This window comes from Medicago sativa, chromosome 1 (genome assembly GCF_051527215.1).
Source record: "Medicago sativa cultivar Bolivia chromosome 1, Bolivia_mono, whole genome shotgun sequence".
In the NCBI taxonomy this organism is placed as follows: Eukaryota; Viridiplantae; Streptophyta; class Magnoliopsida; order Fabales; family Fabaceae; genus Medicago; species Medicago sativa.
In genome coordinates this window covers 93,009,556-93,029,038 of record NC_140749.1, presented here as the reverse complement: position 1 = coordinate 93,029,038, position 19,483 = coordinate 93,009,556, and the positions used below count along the sequence as shown (strand labels likewise).

Genomic DNA, 19,483 nt, shown 5'->3' with positions numbered 1-19,483 from the left:
TCTACATAAATACTTTTAAATTGAGTTTGATTAAAGTAGGATCATGGTGAAGATATTTCATGACATAAAGGACCAATTTCTAAGAGAAAAATATTAGAACTTACTTAAAAACCACTAGTCATTTAAAATTATAAAAGAATTTGACAAAATTACATTTGTCGTCACTTAGCTTAATTTCATATAGCGATTTTGTCTTTTATCTTTTTTCACGTCATTTTTTTTTCCTTGCAATCCTTTTGCATATGAATTTTGAAGCATTAAATATAAAATTCATATGAAAACATGATAGAAAGACTAAAGATTTGAACAATAACACTTCATTCAGAATGCAATATAAACAAATAAGATAGTTGAAAAGATAATGTATGTAGTTAAAAATCTAGTTTGCATACATAATTTTTTTTTTTTTAAGGAACATACATCAACTTTTTAACTATCTTATTTGTTTATATTTCATTTTGGAAAGAATGGCTCATATTGAATTGAAATAAAACCACATATCTAAATGCAAATTGATCAAATAGACAAAAATAATGCGAAAAAGATAAACGAATCTAAAAATAAGGTAAGACATGACAAATGTAATTTTCCCAATAACCATCAAAACCAAATTGAACCGATCTAAACCAGAGAAACATAGAACCGGTTCAGGTTTTGGAAAACCGTCCGGTCCAAAAAAATAAAATGTTTTTTTTTTTCATATGAGAAACCTTCTTTCTGCAAAACAGATTTCTCGGTAGCTCTTCCCTACTGCTCTTTCTCTCGTGCATTCTCCGCCGCCGTCACGTCCACTCCGGTCAGCCACTCCCTTCCCATCCCGTTCCTTTCTCGCCGTCACAAACAGGTTCGAACATTCCCTCTGCTCTGAGATTTGTATTTTTGTTAGAATTGTTATTTTAGCACTGTCACTGTTTTCGCTTCTGTGATTTACTTCTTTTCATTTTTCAATTACATCTTCTTCTTTATTATTTTTATTGCTGTGACTTGGTTTGAATTTCCCCCTTTTTTCAAAGATGCAGCAGGGTTTAACCAATACATAGCATCCCCTTTTTAAATCAATTCAATTAATTTTTTTCAATGCATTTCTTATGATTTATCATTCACCTCTCATATTTTACTGTGATATACAATGCCCACCCTTGCTGTATCCACTGATAGTTTCGGGGCATAGTTTCATACCGCCAACTGTTTGATCAAAGTAGTCAACGAAAAATTTATCTATATCAATTATTTTCTATTGAAAAAACCAGTTCAGTATATTTTTAACTGTTTTGGCTTCAAGTTCCTGGGGTGTTCCAAGTGTTATTAAATGTATATTTATGTTACGATATTCTGATACAGGCGAACCTGTGTACAATAATGAACAAGAAAAAACATGAATGTAGCAAATATGCCAATCTTTCTGCATATTAGAGATAGAAATTCCCTTGAACTAATCATGTTTAGAAAACCAGTGAGAAGCCAAAAATGAAAGTCAATCTCATGAAAATTTAGGGTCAAAGAAACATCTTTATAATTATTATCATTACGAGCATATGGCTCCAACCATAAAACTTATCTTTTGCTTCTAAATAATGTTGATAAGATTGTTCTGAGAAAGTAGACCCCTTAAAAAGAATAAAGAAGTGGTTCTATGTTTCTCTTATAGATCAGGACATAATGGACATACTGGTAGAAACGAGGTGTGAGGATGAGGTATGCAAATCTTGTAAGTATGCATTGCTAACAAAATGCTTGAGTTTAGAGGAAGCCTTGGATTACTAATATGTGATCTTACAATGGAAGAATATGCTTCAATTTGCTATGTGGTGATATAATATTCTGTGCAAGTTACAGTTTGTCCATTTTGGTATCACTATTTTATATATAGAATTTTGAAAGAGATGCCCTACATAGGCCATAATCTTAGGTGGTTTTGCATCATATTACCAGTCAAGGAATGTTGAAAGCGGAGAATGTATAATTGATCTTTTGAAATTTGCATATGACCTGTTGTTAAAACATTAAATGAACTTGTAATTTGTGGATACATTGCAATGCTTTGCGTCATATTTGATTTACAGAAAGTTGATAATTTTTTAAGATTGTTGTTCGTTTCTTGGTTATATTGCAAAACAGAAATGGTTATCCCACCTCCAGTCAGGCCTCCCAGACTTACACAATATCTGAAACCTTATGTTCTTAAGATGCATTTCACAAATAAGTATGTGAGTGCTCAAGTGATCCACACTCCAACTGCTACCGTTGCCTCTTCTGCAAGCTCACAGGAGAAAGCCTTGAGATCAAGCCTGGAAACTACTCGGGATGTTGCTGCAGCTGCAAAGATTGGGAAGCTACTAGCGGAACGCCTTTCGCTCAAGGACATTCCTGCTGTTTCTGTTCACTTGAAGAGAGAACAGAGGTACCATGGAAAGGTAAAAGCGGTTATTGATTCTCTCAGGGAAGCTGGTGTTAAGTTGCTTTGAATCATGATGTTTGTGTGTTCTGTTGTACATGAGAGATCATCCTTGTTGAACCTTGCCTCCTGCGAACGAGTGATCAAAGGTTTTGTATTATTTTTGTAAGAAATAAAAACACCAATTAAACCTGAGCTGCTCATGTAATTTTTTTTTTTTTTTTTTTATCATCAGACCATCAAGTTGCTCATCAAACATATTTCACTAAGATTCAATTTAATAACTTTAACTAGATATTAGATGATTGTTGTTTTGGTTTCATGGTGTCCCTCTACCTCTGATGCTAAAACATTGTTTCGTGGCAAGCGTAAGTGGTTTGCAGAGTTGCAAATTGGTAAGGTAATAATAGAGCTTGACTGCCACCGACTAGTGTATGGTGTTTTGGAGATAATGTTTATTTGAATGGATTTGGATCTATCATCCATAAGTGTGGATCTAATCTTACTGTTCAACAATAAATTTGGGTTAATTCAAAGTCAAGTATTTTTGTTTAGTTAGAGCATCACTTTTCCCCTGGTTATCATGTTTTTTATTTTAGGCTTAAATATGTTATTCGTCCCTGCAAATAGGGGTCGCTTAAAATTTCGTCCCTGCAATCGCTAATCCTTTTTTTTTGCCCCTGCAAAGTTTAATCAGTTAAAAATTCGTCCTTTGACCTAGTTAATCACTGCCACGTCAGCAATTTACCAAAAATGGCATGGGAATTGACGAAAATACCCCTGGCTTATTTTTTTTTTTTTTTTCCTTCAAAAATTTTTTTTTCCCAGATTTTTCCCGAATTTTTTTTTTACAATTTTTTCAGTTTTAATTTTAACATTTTTTTGTCCGAAATTTTTTATGATTTTTAATTATTTTTTCAGATTTTTTTTTAATTTAAAAAAAAAATTTTAATTTCAAAATTTTGAATTTTTTTTTAAGGAAAAAAATAAGCCAGGGGTATTTTCGTCAATTCCCATGACATTTTTGGTAAATTGCTGACGTGGCAGTGATTAACTGGGTCAAAGGACGAATTTTTAACTAATTAAACTTTGCAGGGGCAAAAAAAAAGGATTAGCGATCGCAGGGACGAAATTTTAAGCGACCCCTATTTGCAGGGACAAATCACATATTTAAGCCTTTATTTTATTGTATTCTACCTCGCATTGTGGAGATAATCATTAAGAAATTAGTGATGTGTTTTTGTATAAAAAAATCATTGGCAATACTCAACGTTAGTTTTTTTTTTTTTAACGAGAACAGAAGTAGTTGTTATCGATTGTGCCCAGTACCTTTCGCTTAATACAAACAAATTGCTTATAATAATTAAAATTTAGAACGTATCATGAAGATTACAAATTGTGATTAAAATTAGATACTACAAAGAGTTTATACGTGAAACATTTTTTTTAAGAAAATAATGTTTTAATTTGGCATTGGAGACGTTTTGTTGATTGAACATTTCTTTAAAAATTGTCTCTCTTTAATGTTGATTGAACATTTCTTTAAAAATTGTCTCTATTTAAAAGTGATAAGCTAAATGAATTTTTCTTTTTATTAAGTTTTAATATTTAAATATATCTTTGTATCAAAGTAGTTAATATAATGTTTTTTCTGTAGCAAAGAGTTTCTTATCCGCCATTAGACATAAATGGAGGAAAAATGTGAATGGATATCTATGTTATTCATAGTTTTATGAGTGGTAAATTTGAACATATCAACTTAATAGTTAACATTAAGGATAATACAATCACTTTTTATCTTAATTTGTTGAAAAGAGTACAATGGTACATAAATTTTATGATTTGATTGGTCAATTTGTTACATAAAAAAATGAAGTAATTTATTACAAACATCTAGCTTAAAATTCGACACATATTTGACCTTTTTATTATACATTCCCTACATTTACACATTCAAAATCAAGATTAAAATCATCTGAAAACACATTTTATTTTATTTTATAATTTAAAATGTTTTGATTGACTGTGTGTTTGCAAAGTTGTTTTGAACAAGCAATATACCATCAATGAGCAGGTTTGAAGAGCAGCTCTTCCATTACGTGTTTGTATAGAAAGTTTTCAATAACTATTACTATCAACTAAACAAAACTTTCATGTGATCGTTTTTCCTTCTTTTGTTCTCACTCCTCCTCTCTCCTCTGCTTGTTATACGAAAGGAGGAATCGATGAAATTCATTCCAAGGTCTCGTATCTCTTTCATGGTAGTCAAAATCAACGTATTCAAACTCCGTTCTTCTTCTTCTTCTTCTTCTTCTTCTCACACACTCACAGATACACTTGTCTCCATCTTCACTACCAAAGGACCCACCGCACCTGAACTCACCAACTTCGCACCTGAACTCACCCCTCATCTGGTCGAGTCCGTTCTCACGCGCCTCCGCAGTTGGCGCGTCGCTCAAACCTTCTTCTATTGGGCTTCCAATCAACACCATTATCACCACACTTCATTCACCTTCAACGCCATTGCTTCTATCTTCTCACGTTCCCACCAAACTCAATCTCTCATTCACCTCGCCAAACATCTCCCTAACTCCTCATGTTCATTCACACCTGGCGCTTTTTCCTTTTTCCTTAGATGCCTCGGTAATCTTCGCCTTGTTCATCAAGCAAACCAACTGTTTGATGAAATGTCGATGAAGGGACTTTTAGTTCCTGATCGTTATTGTTACAATGCTTTGTTGGAAGTTATTTCGAAACGGGGGTTGGTTGATTTGATGGAGATGAGGTTGAATGAGATGAAGGGTTTTGGTTGGGAGTTTGATAAGTATACGCTTACGCCAGTTGTTGTTACGTATTGCAATGCTAGGAGATTTGATCAGGCGTTGAGTGTTTATAACGAAATGGAGGAGAAAGGTTGGGTTGATGAACGTGTTTGTTCTATGATGGCATTATGTTTTTCTAAATCGGGTGAGGTTGATAAGGCTTTTGAGTTGGTGGAGAGGATGGGTGAATGTGGAATGAGACTTAGTGAGAAGACTTTTTGTGTTTTGATTCATGGGTTTGTCAAGGAATTGCGGGTTGATAAGGCACTTCAGCTGTTTGATAAAATGCGCCGGGAGGATAGTTTCACTCCTGATGTTTCTTTGTATGATGTTCTCATTGGAGGACTCTGCAAGAATAAGGATACTGACAGGGCTTTTAGCTTGTTTTCCGAGATGAAGGAATTTGGGGTTAGGCCGGATGTTGGAATCTTAACTAAATTGATATCATGTTTTTCAGATAGTAAAAGTATGGTTTCCAGGTTACTAGAAGAAATTCCTGAAGGGGAAGAGGATGAACAAACTCTTGTTTTGATTTACAATGCCCTTTTGACTTGTTATGTGAATGATGGGTTGATGGATGAAGCTTATCGCCTTATTCGAATGATGATTCAAAGCAAATCTAGTACTGATGATGGAGAAAACCGGATGGATGCTTTCTTCAAGGCCGTCAAGAGATTGGTTTTCCCAAATATCACTTCCTTTAGTATTGTGATCGATGGCTTACTAAAAAATGATCAGTTGGACCTTGCCTTGAGCCTCTTTAATGATATGCGCCGATTTGTTGATAAACCAACTATTTTGATTTACAACAATCTGATTGATAGTCTCTGCAAATCCAATAGATTGGAGGAGAGCTATGAGATTTTGAGAGAGATGAAAGAATTGGGAATTGAACCAACTCATTTCACTTACAACTCCATTTATGGATGTCTGTGTAAAAGAAAGGATGTCTCGGCAACGTACGTTATGTTAAAGGAGATGGGTGCATGTGGGCATGGACCATGGATAAAACATACCACCCTTCTTGTGAAAGAGCTATGTGATCACGGAAGGGTGATAGAAGCATGTGAGTTTCTCGATAACATGGTTCAGCAAGGCTTCCTTCCTGATATAGTTTCTTATTCCGCAGCAATAGGCGGCTTGGTTAACATTCAAGAAGTGGATCATGCAACGAAAATATTCAAAGACTTGTGGTCTCGTGGCCACTGTCCGGATGTGGTTTGTTTTAACGTGTTGATAAGAGGGCTATGCAAAGTCAACAGATTCACTGAGGCTGAAAATTTGTTTCATGAGCTTGTTGAGAGGGGTCTTTCTCCCTCAGTTGTTACCTACAATCTGTTTATTGATTGTTGGTGCAAAAATGGTAATGTCGATAAGGCTATGGCGCTTCTTTTCAGAATGACCGAAGAAGACAAGGTGCCTAATGTCGTTACATACACAACTTTGGTGGATGGGTTTTGCAAAGAAGAAAGGCCTGATGATGCTATCTTGCTCTTTAAGGAGATGGAGAAAAAAGGTTGCCCTCCGAATCGAATCACTTTCATGGCACTTATTTATGGTCTTTGCAAATGTTGTCGGCCAACCGAAGCCTTGTGTTATTTACGCGAGATGCAGCAGAAAGAAATGAAACCCGACTCCTTCATCTATGTTGCATTGCTAAGTGCATATCTGTCTGATCTGAATTTGACATCTGCATTTGAGATTTTCAGAGAAATGGTTGATTTAGGATTTTTTCCAAAACCCCTTGATAAAAATTACCCTACTGTAGTAGATGCAATACTCAAGTTCTGTAAGGATGACAGAACATCCTCAGGCATCGAAGTTCTAATTCAAGAGGGAAAGATTCCAATGCATTGTGAACTGTTGGAAGTAAAAGATTAATCAAAGGGAGTCAACAATTTTTTTGACATTGCTAGAGTAAGTTAATATTACAGATCAAATTGATGGGTTTGGCACAGGAAGAAATGTAGAGAAACAAATCTTTATTCCATTTTTGTTTTATTGCTTGTTTGTTGAATATTATTAAGTTGGATATATTTTATACACTCCATTCATTCTTTATGATTGGGATTAAAAAATGTGGACCAAAATCTAAAAATTTCAACCCGTTAATTCAACTCCTTACATACGCTTAGTCACTAATGATACCTTACTCGGTCTTCGTTCAAGAAAATTAAAATAGCTCAGAAGAAGCATGGAGTCGATGGTTCTTCCGTTAGAGCTTATACAACTGTTCAAGAATTCAGATTTTCCCAGTCAACAAGCGTATGATGCTAGGTTGAGAAGAAATTTGAAGGTTCTCGAAGCAGGACTCCTTTTGCATCAACACCTTCCATTAAATAAGGCAGACACTTCTGCACAGAAACTCTGGCGCATACTCTTTGAAGCCCTTGAGAAACATGTGGATTTGCAAACCCTCCGGAGTGTTGTTATGTCTCTTTCTTGCAGATCATTTGACGGGTCACTTCCTGAGACATGTCATTGGGTTGATGGGCTTCCAATGAACCTTTGGATCTATTTTAAGGCAGGAGTTGGAGAAAATGTAACCTAGCAAGCATCTATCTAGAAAACAGAATAAAGATTTTCCCATTCTGTGTCCTTGCACGAGACATTAGTCCCAAACTGAAGAGATGGCATCCTCTTTCAGCTGGTGTTGCGGTTGCTACCCTTCACGTGTGTGTGTTATGAAATGAGTTAAACAAATACTCCCTCCAGTCCTTTTTACAAGAGATAAATGGGTCAACTAAAGTTGATGTATTTGGTCTATATTTTGAATCAAATACATCAACTTTAGTTGACCCATTTGTCTCTTGTAAAAAGGACCGGAGGGAGTATGTTAAAGGCGTCAACAAGCTAACACCTGATGCTATAGAAGTGCTGATGGCTGCTGACATGTGGGAGAAAGAACTGGTGCAGATACCACTGGGAGATTCTGTTGACAGTGAAGACAATGGAAAATCCACTATAATGGAGATCCAACCTTATGAGGCTGAAGCTACAATTGCTAATTTTGGTAAGTCGTGGATAAATATCAGAGCGGTTAGACTGGCGGAATTGGTTGACAGAATTTTCAACAAGAGGTATGTCAAATCTTGCTGCTCATAATCTAATCAAGTTACTTTCTTTTTCAAACTAAACAAATCATTTCTCTCTTTTTTTTCTTTCTTTTTCCCTTTTCGATGATTTATGACATTGTCAAATACTACAATTACTTGATATTACTGCACAAGAACGTGGTTGTTGGCAATTTAAAAAGTTGCTTTATGTTTTTAACATTTGCATTGTTTCCTACAGACATGGAATCCACAGACAAATGAAGAAGGCTTTGCTCCTTTGGCAGTTCTGTTTTATGGATGACAGTGACACGTTGGAAGCTTTTTGCCCGTATCCATGCACGTAGTTTTACTTCCTTGATATCTGGTCTTGACAAATCTATCCAACAATACATTGTGAAAGCAAAATCTGGCTGCGGTATATATTCACTGCATTAGCATTTTTTATTTACCAGACTAGTTATTCATTCCACGTGTGACCAGGTTTTTCGCTTCATATGGTCTGTGCAGGGAACCGTAATACATTCATCCCGACTATGCCTCCATTGACTAGGCATTCAACAAAAGGAAAATTCCGTGGTGTATTTCAGAAAAAAGAAAAGCCAGAAATGACTTAGAGGCAGAAAGCCCTTGTTAGAACCACATACGGAGATTTTGCTCATTCAATGCACCCCATCTGATCTCCTCATTCAATGCACCCCATCTGTGTGCAGCGTATTGGCATGGATTTCGAGGTTTTGAAAAAGAGGATAATTGTCAATCTTAACAGTTCTAATTCCACCAACGAGGATGATATAGCAAATGGGGCGAGCTTCAAGTTTTCCACAGCGGCTGCAGTGGAAGGTATCCGTCAACTCCGCGAATGTATAGCGTACAAAGTTGTTTTCCAAGATCTGTCACGTTCTCTGGATGGCCTATATGTTGGAGAAGCTTCATTCGCCAGGATTGAGCCTTTCCTTCATGAGGTGGAGCAATACTTAAGAGATCATATCATCAACAAAGCACGATAAAGTTAGAACACGTAATTATCCTACCTGATATAAATGAAACGTATCTTTGACGGCAACAACACTGCAAAATTATGCAGCTATCACTCGAAACAAAAAGGAACCGAAGTCTCAGACCATCACAGTTATGCAAAATTATGTAGCTATCACTTGAAACCTACATATAATATGAGAAGCAGAACATGATCGAATAAGAGAAGCACCAGACCAAAACAAAATAATAGGTTAAAAGATACAACAGTTTGAATGCAAAATTATGTAGCTATCACTTGAAACCTACATATAATATGAGAAGCAGAACATGATCGAATAAGAGAAGCACCAGACCAAAACAAAATAATAGGTTAAAAGATACAACAGTTTGAATGGGTCTCACACACGTGCCTGCAGGTTCAATTGTTTAAATCTGATACCCGAACCGTACATGATTGGATTTGTACGGGTTGGTTTGTATTTGGACCGGATTAAGAAAGTTGTCCAGACCAAATATTACGGATTTGTTTGGATTGCGGGTTGGTTCGGTTTTGTCCAAACAACTAAACACTTTTAGTTAAGACAAATATGTGGGTTATGAGAATATTAGTTAAAATTGAGTTTGACAGTTTGACTCTAAGTGCACTTAACTTGGTTAGAGAAATTGGTTTCCTCCTTATCACCCATATTCTCCTCTGGTTAATTATATCCGACATCATTTGGGTTTGGACTGAAGTTTATTATTCTTTAATCACACCCTTGGAGAAGACAATACTTGTACAGGTTGACATGCTCATGACAGTGCCGCCTCCAACGACTCATTGAAGATTTTAAACAGGGAAATAGCACGACCCTTTAGAATAAATGTCTTAGTCAACTAGTATATTCTTACATTCTTTAGTAGTTTCCTTGGATTTGTTATGCTCTTAAATTTTTCTGCCTGATAAAATTGCTAATCTGCTAAACTAGTTACTAGAAAGTTCAAAATAAAAAGCATGTTGAGTTAAATATATTTTTGGTTCCTATAAATAATTTTATATTTTTGGTCTCTAAGTCCCTATAAATTTTCAATCACTACTTTTGGTCCCTATTTTTAATTTAATATTTGTATTTTTTAATGAAATTGTGCAAAAATGTGTAAAATATTCTAAAAACAATTTCAAAAAATATATTTTTTTTAACAAAAAAATTAAATTCGAATTTTTAACCTTAAAAAATATAAAAATTCATATTAAATTCATGTTTTGTTAAAAAATTCTCACTTTAACACTACCAAAAGAAAAATCTAATTTTTTTTGGGAAAGATTGTTATAATATTAAGCATTTTTCACCAAAATTTTATTCAAAAATATTAATTCTACGTATGAGTTTATTTTAAAAAATGGACCAAAACTGAAGATGAAATTTTTCTGAGGGACTAAAAGTTGAAAAAAATATTTAGTGGAACTAAAACAAAAAGTTAACATATTTATAGGGATCAAAAACATATTTATCCTTTTATTTTATTCAGTTTAGTTAATCAAACTTCTTATACTTTAGACAATAATTTTAGGGTTAATTATGTTTCTAGTCCCTATAAAATAGCGACCTTGTAAGTTTAGTCCTTACTTAATTTTAATAGTATTTTTAGTCCCTAATTTTGTTTTTTTGCCCTGAGTATTAGTCCCTACTCAATTCAAATTTGCTTAATTTATGCTTAAACTCTTAAATTTTTGAACAATTTTTTGCAGACATGTTTAGAACATTACTAAAAGTTCCTCCGCAAAAAATTATCGCAAAATTTGATTTCTACATCCAGATTTTATTACTTTTTCTTTAACTTTTGTCGTTTTAAAAAATTCATATTTAATTCATTTCATGTCTGAAAATTCTAAATTTTAGTAAACGAACCTTTTACAGTGTTCTAATCTTGTCTCAAAAAAATCGTTCAAAAATTTAAGAGTTTAAGGATAATTAATCAAACTTTGTTTTAGCAGGGACTAAAATTATAAGTAAATTTTTTTTATAGGGACTAAAAATGCTATTAAAATTAAGTAAGGACTAAACTTACAAGGTCGCTATTTTATAGGGACTAGAAACATAATTAACCCATAATTTTATATAGCCGCAAAACAAGAATATTTACATTACTCCAAAAATGATACTAATAACTGTGACATTCGCAGAAATCGTTTGAAGTAACCTATACGCGAACACTTAATAATTGTTATAAATTCATATGTCTAGTGCTGCTTGTTAAATCATTTACCCGAAAATAAACTTTTGATTCCTAGTAATAATCATTTAGCACCCATTTCGTAAAATACATTACAAGGCAATGAATATAATATAATAATGCTTCTAAATAGTCACATTAAACAGCCAGCTGCAATTTCAGCAAAAATATTTTATTATTTTATGATAACCATTAAAATATAAAACCTCTCAACAGGGCAATATTCCAAAAAGAAACCATCTATCAAAATCAACATGGGAGTGAAGGTATTACTTCGTTACATATCCAACTGATCGAATTATGAAGGCCATGATGATGACCATAAACTAAATCTGGTGTAATGAATCTCTCAAAGAACATCATGTGAAACCATGACCGATATAAATCCAAGTATTAATCAGATTCACCCATCAAAGCATAACAAAACTGGTCATCCCCTCAACAAAAAATAAAATAAAAATGGTCATGAGCAAAAGCATTAAATATTACAGAAACATGTATCAACCAACATATGTCCTGCCCTCTCTCAAAAAAAAAAACATATGTCCTGCATACATGCAGACTCTTCAATCCGTTGAAATATGCCTTCAACGGGAAAAAGACCAATTTTTATGGCAAGGCATCAAATCAATTAAAGCTGAGATTCGAGGAAAAGGCTCAATTTGATGCACTGTTGCATTGGCAAAAGAGCAGACTGCAACAAAATAAAACGGAGTCAGTTTTCAGTTGCAGTGAAAGGTAGGTTTTGTTCCAAGAGCAATAGCAAATGCAAAAAACGTACAAACAAACCTGCCTTGAGTATAAACTCAGTCATCTAGGTAATAATAAGAGCCAGCATTCTTTTGCTCTCTGTCCTTTGTTGATTCAAGTTTGTTGATCCTTGGGCGGAAATTAGTTGGGTCTCTTCTAAATGTGATATCAAGATGCTGCAACAGTGATTAGATTAGACATATCATACAAACAAGTACCACCAGAGAGCACAACATAATTTTTAAATTTTAACATTCGTGATACCCTAAATTTTTTAAACAGAAAGAATTAATGAAACCATTGAAAAACAATGACACTTACAGATAAGAAAAGGTTCATCCCAGTCAGCAATGATTGTGGACAATTTGCAGTACAGTCAATTGAAGGTTGACCCTCGTAAACAATAACTCTGTCAGCAAGATAAGTTGCCATGATGAAATCGTGCTCAACGATAAAGGCTGTTTTCTTTGCATGAAGAATAAACCTCTTGATGACTTTTGCAGCAACAATACGCTGTTCGGAATCAAGATATGCACTTGGCTCATCTATCAGATAGATGTCTGCAGGCTGTTGTAGGACAATAGCAACCAATTAGAAAACTATAAATGCTGTTTAGTTTGAAATGAATAGATATCTAAAGTAGCAAAAGCAAACACACAACAAAGCTAAGTGGCATAGTTCCAAAAAGCTTGCTTCAACGTCATCACAAATAGATGTCTGCAGGTTGCTATAGTAGAACAGTAATGGATCGTGAATTCAATTAACATTTTGTTTGAAATAAAATGTATACATTTAGGAGATAGAAATAGAACAATCACAACAAATCCAAGTTTCCAAGAAAATTGACACATGTTTAGCATTTAACTAGTTTATGTTGCATATTTTGAAAAAAATACAGCCGACATCACCAACACAGATTTGGCTTCTCTAGTGTGGGAAGTACAACATCTCAAGTCTCAACCATAGAGGAAATAAACAGCAGTTGAAGATCATATATAACAAATCATAGCAAATTATAGATTTCATAAGATATAAGATATACTCTATTGATTTTGTCACCAATCTAAAGTAAATCACTCTGAAAGAGCTAAATTACGCTGGTATATAAGAAACTACGAATGTATTCAAGAATGTAGACTGGAAAGAAAAGACAGGACAGACACAATAACTAAGGTGCACAAGTAATCTCAAGGACCCCCTCAAAAAAAAAAAATCTCAAGGATGAAACATAAAATACCTTTCCAAGACAAAGGCATAACGCAACTCTTTGCAACTCTCCACCAGAAAGATTCTGAACCTCTTGGTCCATCAACTGTTCAATAAGTAGTGGCTTCATCACATCTGATATAAACTGGGGGTGAGTGTATGCATCACGGATTCTTTGATGTAGCAAGTGTCTAACAGATAATTGGGACTTTGGGCTAATTTTCTGAGGTTTGTATGATACGTTGAACTCAGGCATCTCTACATCAGATCCACCTTCTATAGTGTCAGGTTTCAACAAACCGGCCTGAATAAAAGGAGAAGGTGAATAAATATATGAAGAACTATGCAGTTGGAAAAAGAAATAAAAGACTAGAAGAATACCAGCATACGAATGAAGGTCGTCTTTCCTGTCCCATTCTCACCCAGCATCACAATAATCTGTGAATCTGTAAATTCTCCTTCAACTACATGAAGCCTGAAATTGCCTTGAGTTTTGGTCATGGTTGGGTATTTGTATCGAGCATAAGTTTGAGCTTCCTCGGCAGTTTCCTGTGGAGTCTCTGCAACCTAGATACAACATCAGAGCAAGGTTAATCGATAAAATTCATTTGTTTTATTTAAAATAGAGTACTGAAATTTACAGTAGTGAAAATTAAGCACCGATATCTAATTTATTAGAATATTTTTTATTTCAAGGTGCAGAAAGAATGAACATAAAATGAAGGTCAAATACAAATGACATTGTATGTTCTTTCATTACGTTTTGAATAAGTGGCTTATATGTCCTTATTACCCTGTAGACCCGTCTTACATTCATGATTCATTAATGTTGTGAAAATATAATATCGCTCAATTAGTTCCTGAACATCATCTAAGCTTTTAGATATTAGATAATTAAATAAAAACTATAGTGATTATGGGCTTAAAGAGCTAATGAAAAAATTAACCAAAATATAAGGACTAAAAATATAATTTAATATTTATTTTAATGGCAATATAATTTAATCTAATATAAATGATGCAACACAAAAGGATGATGTGTTTGTTTAAATGCGGGAAACTTTACTGAATATATTCAGAAACCAAATATATTCACAAACACCATTCAATCAATCTCAGTGTTGCGCTATTCATTTTCCCCACTCAAATTGCCTTTATATTTCCGTAAATGAGACGTAGGAGATAGATTATATATACCTTGAAAGTAAGAGAAACCTCACGAAACCTAAGATTTTCTGTTGGAACAAAGCCGGACAAGAAGATATTAATTCCTTCTCTGACTGAGAAAGGAAGTGTTACAACACCATATGCACCAGGTTTGCCATATAAACAGCAAATAAAGTCTGATAAGTAGTCCAAAACACTAAGATCGTGCTCGACAACAATTACATAGCTGAAAAAATAAAGAGGAATTCAAATAAAATAAAGATTTATCCCGACAAAAATCAATGACATTTCACAGTGATATCAACAATATATAAAGCAGAAACTAAAGAGGAAATTAAACAAACCTATTAGGCCTGAGCAATGACCGAACAACTTGGGCAGCTTTCAGCCTCTGTTTCACATCCAGATAACTGGAAGGTTCATCAAACATGTATATCTCAGCATTTTGGATGGCAACAACCGCAATGGCAAACCTTTGGAGCTCACCCCCTGAAAGATCACCAACATTACGATCTATAACTTGATTAAGCTCAAGATCAGCACAAAGCCTTTCCTTCATGTCTCTCTCATTTTTTTGGTCTAGCACCTGCCCCACATTCCCTTGCACAGCTTTTGGAATGTGGTCAACATACTGAGGCTTGATGATAGCCTGTATTATAACGTATATTGAAATAAACATGATTAGAGGCCAGAAGGAAAAGGCAAAAAAAAAAAAAAATCAATGATACACTATTATCACAATACAAATTTCAAAAACAGGTCGATTTAAATTTAAATGAATGAACATTCAGAAAATTTTAAGCACAATTAATGTTAGACTGTTGGGCTATCATGTAACGTATATTATTGTAATGAATGCTACGTTTAATTCTAGTGAAGGATCAGTGCTGAAACATGAAATCATATATAACTAGTGATGGAATATAATGTCTTAAATTAAATCTTTGGGTTGAGCTTAACTCAACCTTTTACTTTTAAAGCGAAGGCTGCCCATGCTATATAAAAACTACACGTGGCATATCTCTAGGAAATGTGGGACTAAATCCACCCCTTTCACACCCAACACAATGAATGTGTTGGAGGCTGCAATGAAGGCAACCCAAATGCCGCAATTAGGCAGCTAAGGGCGAACCACAAAGAAGGCGGAAATTCCAACATAACGCTTTCAAACAATTCTTATATTCTATATTAGAAGGCTTTCAAAATTGTATTGTTGTAGTACTTTGATGATATTGCTAACGATATTGAATAAGGACATAAACATCACCTTCAAATCATCCTCTAGAATGCGAGTGAAGTAATTCTGCAATTCAGATCCTCGAAAATGGGTCAAAATTTCCTGCCAATCAGGGGGTTCCTGCAAATGGAAAGAAAAATAAAAAATGAATACAAAGAAACCTCAAATCATGTCTATCCGCAACTAAAAAAAAGGCTAATATTGGTTCTTACTGTGAAACGACCCAAGTTGGGCTTCAATTTTCCAGCCAAAACCTTAAGTGCAGTCGACTTCCCAATTCCATTTGTCCCAACCAAACCAAGCACTTGCCCGGGCCTGGGAACCGGCAACCTGCAATTATAATTACAATTACAATTCTTCTATTGATTAACAAGCAAAGCATAAATACATAAGTCGAAAACGCAACACCGCACACAAACCTGTGTAGCTTAAAAGTATTAGGACCGTATCTATGAGTGGTATCTTTGTCCAAATCCTTCGGCAAGTTGATAATTTGGATAGCTTCAAAAGGACATTTCTACAGCAATATCATCATCACATAAACCCATTATTAACACTCAAAGATATGAACAGACACAAAAGCGAGCATCATTAAAAAAGTGAATGATACCTTAACACAGATGCCGCATCCAATACACAATTCCTCAGATATGTAAGCAATCTTCGACGCAGAAGTAACCTCAACACATAATCTTCCTATAATTAAATTATATTAAATTGATTGATTAATTAACAGAATGAAAATGAAATCTGAAAAAAAAGGGCTGTGATGTTACTTACCGGTTCTGACGACAGGACAACTCTTCTTACATTCTTGACGACACTTTTTGGGTTTGCATCTGTCGTTGCTAACGATGGCAATACGTGTCAATCGATCCGACATGTTGACAACTGCGACGCAAAACAAAAAAACCTAAATCCCAAATTACAATCAGAAACTGAATGGAATGGAATCGAATTGAATTGAGGGAGAATGCGAAATTGAAGAGCTTACCGAATAGAGAATGGGTCGTTTGAGGAAATGGGAGAGTTGGGGGATTAGGGTTGTTCTTTTTAGAGGGATGGAAAGGAATTTAGGGTTTGATATTTAGACGGAGTGAAACGAACAAGATTCGAGCGTTTAATGTTTTTTATTTATTTTTTCACGGTATTATTTTTATTTATTTTTTGAGCAATTCACGGTATTATTATACAATGGAGAACAAGTCCTCGTGGAGCTTATCTCAATTGATATAGACAATGCATAATATATATAAGGTCCGAGGTTCAAATCCCGGCCACTACCAAAAAAAATACAAGGTCCGAGGTTCAAATCCCGGCCACTACCAAAAAAAATACAATGGAGTACAAGGTTTTTTTTCTTGGCTTAAATGTGTCATTAGTCCCTGCAGTTACACTATTTTTTGGGTTTGGTCCTTGCGCTTTTTTTTATTTGGTTTTAGTCCTTGCACTTTATAAAAAAATTGGTTTTAGTCCTTGCCGTTAGTTAGCCGTTAAAAAAAAGTTAAAATTAACTGAGTGCCACATGGCCCAATCATTACATGCCACGTGGCGCATAGCAAAAAGAAATATTTACAATTTGGGAAATGTTAACTTGTGCCCTCAAGGCACAAGTTAATGAATCAAATATGGAAATGGTTTATTGGAAGATGTGCATTATATTTAATTTTTAACTTTTTAATGAGTTGAATGCACGCAATTTCAAAGAATATTTCTTCTTTTGAGTTTCTTAACATGTGCCCTAAGGGCACAAGTTAACACTACCCTTACAATTTTAATTAAAAAAATAAAACAATAGGGGTCATATTTCACCAATGGTTCTAGCATTCACCAATGGTTAGCATTCATATTTAACTCAATAGGGGTTTTCTTTGGGCCATTGTGCGGCTTAGCTGTGGGATTGAATTTCAGAACCTATTTTGGATGAGTATTACTTTTCCCACCCTGTTGATTTCTCGCGCACCCTGTAAAATTTTCAAATATGCCCATTTGCAGTCCGGATTATGTAATTCGGATTGCATCAGCACCATGAAAAAATTAAGAGATAGAAACCGTTTTCACCATTTTAAGGATGGGTTTTGCTCATGTAATGATTACTAATTTGCATTCATATAATATGATTGACGGGTACATATGTAGTGCTCTCTCACTATGAAAATGCAATCCATTCTTTAATTATAAGTACATATGTGATGACTAGTACATAAAACTCAATTGATCAGTGTTGTGGCAACAAGAATGAGTCAGCTAACCTGTAAAAATTATGAGTGCTTGAGCAGTGGGATTCAGGTTTGCTCTTGCCCAAGGTAGCACCCTTACACTAGCCAGCTGCACATCAAACATATATAATTCCAGCTACATGTCAAAAGTATATTTCTTATAATGGATGGAAGTATGAAGCAAAGAAAATTAAATAGATGGAAGGAGTGGTTACAGTTGGAATGGCAGTGGCAATAGTAGCAACAACAGATGCCTTAGCTCCAGCCATCACACCCTCTGTTTACACAAGAATTGGTGATGGTGCTGTCTGGATTACGTAATCCGGATTGCATCAGTACCATGAAAATAAGGGTGTTTAGGGGGTTTTCGGATTATGTAATCCGAAAAAATCATGTAACGCGCCCTATTTTTTGAGATTTCCGGATTACAAAATCCAGAAAAATCCGTAACTCATTTTTTCACCCTTTAACAAAGGAAAACACCAATCAGGATTATGAAATCCGAAAACCTCAAGGACATTTTTGAAAAAAAACGCAGGGCGCGCGAGAATACTATAGGGTGGGAAAAAGTAATACTCATTTCGGATTTAAGAGTCATAGCTTACGCCATTTTGGAGTGGCCCGGTGCAGCTTGTTCTTTATTGGTTTTCCTCCGTTTTTCGGTTTTGGTTTTAGGTGGTTTGTGTTGGGTGATGTTACGCCAATATGCGGCATCTTTGTGCTTTATTTTCCTCCGCCTCTTCGTGTCTTGTAAGAGTGATGGTTTAATAAGATTTGCCGTTTCAAAAAAAATGACAAAAATAACCCATGCTTAACACGGATTATTAGACTAGTAAAATTGAAAATATAAACAAAAATTACTACGACCGATAATCAAATAGAAATTTATCTCTGAAGGTTTTGAATTTTTCAACCTGTGAATTAAAATCCCAAAGAGAACCAATGTCCTTATTTAATTTTTGGGTTAAATATGTTTTTAGTCTCTGTAAATATGTCAACTTTTCGTTTTAGTCCCTCTAAAATTTTCCTTCGACTTTTAGTCCATATAAAATATGTATTTTTTAATGAAATTGTGCAAATATGTGTAAAGTATTCTAAAAAAAATTAAATTTTTTTAACAAAACACAAATTAAATATGAATTTTTAACCGTAAAAAATATGAAAATTCATATTAAATTCACATTTTGTTAAAAAATTCTGATTATTTTTGAGTGATTCTTATAATATTTTGAATTTTTTTGGAAAATTTTATTAAATAATATGAATTCTACATGAGTTTACTTTAAATGAGGGACCAAAAGTGAAGATTGAAAATTTTATAGGGACTAAAAGTTGAAGGAAAATTTTAGAAGAACTAAAACGAAAAGTTGACATATTTACAGTGACCAAAAACATATTTAACCCGTAATTTTTCAACCTGTGAATTAAAATCCCAAAGA

At 34.4% G+C, this 19,483-nt stretch overlaps 4 protein-coding genes and 1 pseudogene across 9 annotated transcripts; 4 read left to right on the top strand and 1 right to left on the bottom strand.

Moving 5' to 3' along the window:
- The first annotated feature begins 711 nt into the window (after positions 1-711).
- Positions 712-2,690, top strand: LOC146959260 (Ribosomal L18p/L5e family protein). Its single transcript, XM_085740794.1, has 2 exons — positions 712-844; positions 2,119-2,690. The coding sequence occupies exon 2, from the start codon at positions 2,121-2,123 to the stop codon at positions 2,463-2,465; it is 345 nt and encodes a 114-aa protein (XP_085596920.1). The 5' UTR covers positions 712-844; positions 2,119-2,120; the 3' UTR covers positions 2,466-2,690.
- A 1,789-nt stretch (positions 2,691-4,479) lies between these two features.
- On the top strand, positions 4,480-7,234 carry LOC146959259 (putative pentatricopeptide repeat-containing protein At5g08310, mitochondrial). Its single transcript, XM_085740793.1, has one exon. The coding sequence runs from the start codon at positions 4,621-4,623 to the stop codon at positions 7,096-7,098; it is 2,478 nt and encodes an 825-aa protein (XP_085596919.1). The 5' UTR covers positions 4,480-4,620; the 3' UTR covers positions 7,099-7,234.
- A 186-nt stretch (positions 7,235-7,420) lies between these two features.
- LOC146959257 (protein unc-13 homolog) lies at positions 7,421-10,260 on the top strand. The gene is made up of 5 exons (XM_085753346.1): positions 7,421-7,759; positions 8,038-8,297; positions 8,512-8,688; positions 8,781-9,501; positions 9,621-10,260. The coding sequence occupies exons 1-3, from the start codon at positions 7,421-7,423 to the stop codon at positions 8,615-8,617; spliced, it is 705 nt and encodes a 234-aa protein (XP_085609472.1). The 3' UTR covers positions 8,618-8,688; positions 8,781-9,501; positions 9,621-10,260.
- Positions 8,768-9,434, top strand: LOC146959258 (uncharacterized; annotated as a pseudogene).
- A 1,361-nt stretch (positions 10,261-11,621) lies between the features above and the next one.
- Positions 11,622-16,918, bottom strand: LOC146959256 (ABC transporter E family member 2). 6 transcript variants are annotated; one of them, XM_085740812.1, is made up of 13 exons: positions 16,820-16,918; positions 16,606-16,738; positions 16,436-16,521; positions 16,245-16,342; positions 16,038-16,155; positions 15,856-15,945; positions 14,933-15,237; positions 14,619-14,814; positions 13,803-13,988; positions 13,453-13,725; positions 12,537-12,782; positions 12,247-12,391; positions 11,622-12,159 (listed from the first exon to the last, which is right to left on the bottom strand). In XM_085740812.1, exons 2-12 carry the CDS (start codon positions 16,706-16,708, stop codon positions 12,272-12,274), a joined length of 1,821 nt encoding a protein of 606 aa, XP_085596938.1. In that variant the 5' UTR covers positions 16,709-16,738; positions 16,820-16,918; the 3' UTR covers positions 11,622-12,159; positions 12,247-12,271. The 6 variants fall into 6 exon arrangements, with proteins under 6 accessions (XP_085596938.1, XP_085596940.1, XP_085596943.1 ...); XM_085740814.1 differs by having other exon boundaries at positions 12,255-12,391; XM_085740817.1 differs by having other exon boundaries at positions 12,259-12,391.
- Between the last annotated feature and the right edge of the window lie 2,565 nt (positions 16,919-19,483).